General features: G+C 32.3%; 1 protein-coding gene across 1 annotated transcript; it reads left to right on the forward strand.

Annotated features, from left to right (window-relative positions):
- Window positions 1–3,827: 3,827 nt before the first annotated feature.
- Window positions 3,828–4,172, forward strand: LOC150027217 (non-specific lipid-transfer protein AP10-like). The gene has a single exon (XM_090303874.1). It carries the CDS (start codon window positions 3,828–3,830, stop codon window positions 4,170–4,172), a length of 345 nt encoding a protein of 114 aa, XP_090160000.1.
- Window positions 4,173–5,025: the final 853 nt, after the last annotated feature.

Raw genomic sequence — 5,025 nt, forward strand, 5'->3', positions numbered from 1 at the left:
AGAGGTAACTCCCTAAAAGCTCTGTAATTATGGATTTAAGTGGTTTGTCACTTAGTTTGCCTGCATTGGATGAATGCTTAATTTGGAGTGTCATCTGTAGGAGAGGGGTGGCGCTGGAATCTACCTTATGTGTCTTATGCCAAGACAAAACCGAATCATGTGAACAACTCTATATGGCATGCGATGTGGCTCTGCGCGTGTGGGCTCTATGTTATAGGTGGATTGGTATCTTGGTTGTCCAACACAATGACTTGAAGAACCACTTTGAGAGTTTTTTCTTGGCCCAGGCCAACAATAAACAAAACATGGTTTGGAAAGGTATATGGGCAACTATTGTAAGGTGCATATGGGAGCACATGAACTCGATTGTGTTCAAACAAGGAGTAGTAGACGCATAAGAGGTGTTCCAAAAAGCTCAACTTAAATTGTGGTTGTGGATGAAGAATAAGGTACACAACTTTAACTACTCATTCATGGATTGGATCTTGAATCCAATGTCTTGCATCAAGATTTATAAGTAAGGGGGATCAGAAGTTTTAATTTGCAATAGAGGAGGAAGAAGGTGAGGGCTAATATAACTATTTTACGACAAGGCTGTATAGAGCTAGGTGGCTCAAGGAAGAGGTGGCCTTCACTCCCTTTCTTCTGTTAGTTGCTTGGCAGCATTTGTCGAGCCAACAACTATTATATGGGTGGTCAGGACTCTTGGACTATGAAATCGTAAGGTCGGTCTAATGGAGTAGGGAGTTGGAGTGGTGGTGTTTCTTTTGATGAAGGTCACTAAGGGGATAGTTGATATGAATCCAAATAGAAATGACAATAAAATTGGAAATTTAGGGTTACGGAACGGAATAAATTCAAAACAGTAACAATAGAAACCTGGATAAAGGAAGGCGCCACAAACAAAGTTTGATAAGCCTAAGGATGATCGCCACAAGAATTGGTGGATTCTTGATAAGATCGCAAGATGCAGGGAAAAACCCTAACAGAGAAACACTCTCTAAAATTATCAAAATATTCCCTTGAGTCATTATTTGAAGTTTGAGTTGCAAATCCTTATTGTAGCTTGCTGGAATATATCTCTTCCTCATAATCCTTTTCATTTCTGTCCAAGATTCTACCATGGGTTCTTCATATCTAGTTCTGTCCCTTTGGTATTTATTCCACCAAGCTAAAGCATAAGCTGAAAATTCAGCTGCTGCCAACTTCATCTTCTGCTCCGCATTGTACTCATTGCAAGCAAACACATGCTCTACTTTAATTTCCCACTTCAAGTAAGCATCAGGATCACTTTTCCCATTGAATGTGGGAATATTTAATTTTATTCCATCAATTCTCAGAGTTCTTTGTTCTCCATCATTTTCTCTTCTCCTCCTCCTATCTCCCCCTTTATTTTCTGGATTTACTTGTTGTGCTTACTCCATTTGATCCAACCTCTCATGGAGTCCATCACTTTGTTGTTTCATTATCCTTTCCAAGTGTTGTATTAAGGCTTACATCTGTAGTTGAGACAGTCCACTATCTGACGGTTCCCTTGCCATGCTCAAGTAAACAGATTACAAATAACAATAAGTTTGGGCCTCACACCACTTTCTCACGTGTTTACACTCAACACTCGTGTTTACACTCAACACTCATGTTTCACACAATAAGGCTTTTTTTTTCTAATGATCACACTGCCTTTTACCACTCTTTCTCTACTTAAGGTTCTTACAAGAATCAAGCAATCAATAATCCAGAATCAATTTCAAAAGTAGCAATCAAAATCAATTAAAAATAATAGTAAAGAACAAAATAGTGAAGAACAATTTCACTATCAACAAACAAGCAAGACAATTAAAAAACAGCAAGCAAAAACAATATATAGAGAAAATAAAATATGTAGACATAACACTTTTAGAACTTTTAACAAACACCAAGTATGAACTGAATAAGAACTATTTTTTTTTCTGTTTTCCTCTTGTTCTTCCTTTTTTTTTTCTTTTTTTTTTCTTTTTTCTATTTCTTTTTTTTTTCTGTTTCTGCTTAACATTACCGTGAATAGTGTCGTGAACAGTATCCGTGAACAGTAATGAGGGAAAAAAAAAATACAAGATGCACAATTATATTATGACTCAAACCTTTGCCTTGAATACCAACTGATATGAATCCAAATAGAAATGACAATAAAATTGGGAATTTAGGGTTACGGAACGGAATAAATTCAAAACAGTAACAATAGAAACCTAGATAAAGGAAGGCGCCACAAACAAAGTTTGATAAGCCTAAGGATGATCGCCACAAGAATTGGTGGATTCTTGATAAGATCGCAAGATACAGGGAAAAACCCTAGCATAGAAACACTCTCTAAAATTGTCAAAATATTCGTTCCCCTATTCTGAGTTTCAATAGTGTATAAATTACAAGTTTAGCTAGAGGTCTTTTCTTGTTTGTAAGAAAATAAGACGAAACTACAATCCTTATATTTCAAGAAGGATCATTTGCCCCAGTGGTTAAGTTGATACTTTCCATTTGGTTCTGGGTTCAAATCCTAAGTTGTGATGCCTCACTTGTGAGCATTCTGCAGTACGCTCTAGGACTCGTTTTGGTTCTAGCTATGAGGAATCATGGTGGGCGAGATCACCCTTTGTGACTGGAGGGTTTGTGTCTCTAGGATTAGAAGATGTCTAGCAGGTGCACTTCTCATCATATCTCTATGTTGTAGATGGTAACAGACTGATGTAAAGGGAAGGGAGGAGCTTGGTTTTTTCTGGTATACATGCATTTCAAGTCTATTATGGGGCTCCTAAGTACCTTAAGCTTTATTGTGATAACTACTTTATCTTTTAACTCTGTTGCTATGCTGATTGCTTAAGTTAGGAGAGGTTTTTGTATAAGGGTCGGGACATCCCTTAAGTGTCTCTCTTATCATATTAATTCATTGCTGATAAAAAAAAATTTGTATACCGGTTGGGACATCCCTAAAGTGTTCCTTTAATTCATTAATTCATTGCTGATAAAATTTTTTTTGACTATATGTGACGATTAAACATACTTAAAATATCATATCCTTAGCTTAGCTGATGCACCAAAAACCTTTTGGATCGACGAAAACAAAAATTATATTTAAGCAACATCTTTTTGTAATTTTTTGTTGTTATGCTCATTCTTGCTGCTATTAAAGGTTGTCAATGATTTTACTTAATACATTTTGTTAAAACTTGTATAACACATGCATTAGTAACTAACTAATGGCATAAAAAATATTCATCGCTAATTTACTTTTATAATAACTTTTATGACGATGTTTTTAAGACAACTTATAATAATTTTGTTATAAAATGACATTGGTAATCATCCCAAACTTCAATTTCTCATCACAAAATTCATTATTATTTATAACAACAACAAAATATCTTAAAAAATATTTTTTAATGATTAATATATTTTCAACATTTGACTAAGCTAGTATTACGTTGATAGCATGTAAAACCTGATTAGACCAATTTCAACGTTAACGCATACTAAGTGTAAAATTACATTGGAATGTATTGTGATTTGCATTACTTTCAGTTAATTTTAAGATTTAAAAATATATTATGTTAAATAATAAATAAGAGTAGAAATGAATTAACATATATTTGAATTAATATTTAAAAGCAACCCTTGACCAAATAGGTTGACTAAAGTAGTTATACGTTAAGATGGAAAGGGAAATAAAAAAATATTGATGAGTTATAAAAGATGCATATTATTAAGTGTGTATATAAGGAATGGGATGGTAAGAATGATGAAGAGATAAGTTGATAAGAGTGAAAGCAGAGAAGCATAGAGAATAAAGAGAAAAGATGAAGGTTTTGGCTTTGGTGATGTTTGTTATGGTTTATAGTTTGGCCATAACAAGATTTAGTGAAGGTCAAATGCCTGCTAGCTGTGATGAGTATAATCCAGTATTTTCACCATGTGTGCCTTATTTGGTTAATCCAGACTTTGGGATTCCAAGTCCAAGGTGTTGTGCTGGAGCTGCTCAGGTGTTTGGAAAAGCCAACAATCCTGCAGCTATTCAAAAACTTTGTACTTGTCTGGTTGCCACTATGCCTAATTTGTCGTTTAAACCTGAGAAATTGACACAACTCCCAGCAGCTTGCAAGATTAAACTTTCATTCCCTATTGATAAGTGCATAAAAGCTTGAACTTATTCAACTGCTCATACCATACATTCACACTTCAATGGTTAAGTTTGATGCATGTAAAACAAATAAATATTATCAAAGGAGGTATCAACTCTTTGCAATTATTATTATTATTAGTCTACAACTTTTTATTTATTTATTAATTTATACATTTTGTGTGGATTAATTGTGTGATTAATTAAATTAAATAAAGTATTTTGGATGTTTTCACTTACATATAAAATCACATTTGAGGTAAAGATTAATAAGTTGGTACATAGTAGCTAACCAACCAAAGTAAGAGATGTGAATACTTTCAAAAGAATATAACCTCAAACAAATCCTAATCATATCTTACAAAATATAAATATTAGTTGTGTGCTTATTTAATAAATAAGAATAATAAAATAAATAAATAAATATTTATGTTTGGTGATGAAGGTTAAGTAAGTCAACACTATAATAAAGTTATTAATTAAAAACTAATTTTAGATACCAAAATAATTAGTTATTATACTGATTAAATTAAAGATTATCTTATAAATTGTAAAATTATTATTATTTAAAATAGATTCTATTAATAATAAAAATTTATAAAACAATTTTTAAATTAGTATTTAACCATTAGTTACTAACTATTTTATATTCTAAATTAGTATATATTAGTCTTCTAAAGACTAATTTTAAATTTTAATTACTAAAACCTTAATAATTAATTTAAACAACAATTTATAAATCATCATTTTGTTCTTTTAGTACTTTATGTTGTAGGAAAATTGTGTGTCCTCTAACACTTTATTTACGGCAAACTGAGTTGGTAAAACATAAGGAAATCTAATCCATATTTTAATTTGTTGTGCGAAGTAATAATAAG

This window comes from Phaseolus vulgaris, chromosome 6 (genome assembly GCF_051622355.1).
Source record: "Phaseolus vulgaris cultivar YP4 chromosome 6, ASM5162235v1, whole genome shotgun sequence".
Lineage (NCBI taxonomy): Eukaryota > Viridiplantae > Streptophyta > Magnoliopsida > Fabales > Fabaceae > Phaseolus > Phaseolus vulgaris.

What these genes read in the sequence shown, in the direction of transcription:
- LOC150027217 (XM_090303874.1), top strand. Translation starts at nt 3,828, where the DNA reads ATGAAGGTTTTGGCTTTGGTGATGTTTGTTATGGTTTATAGTTTGGCC.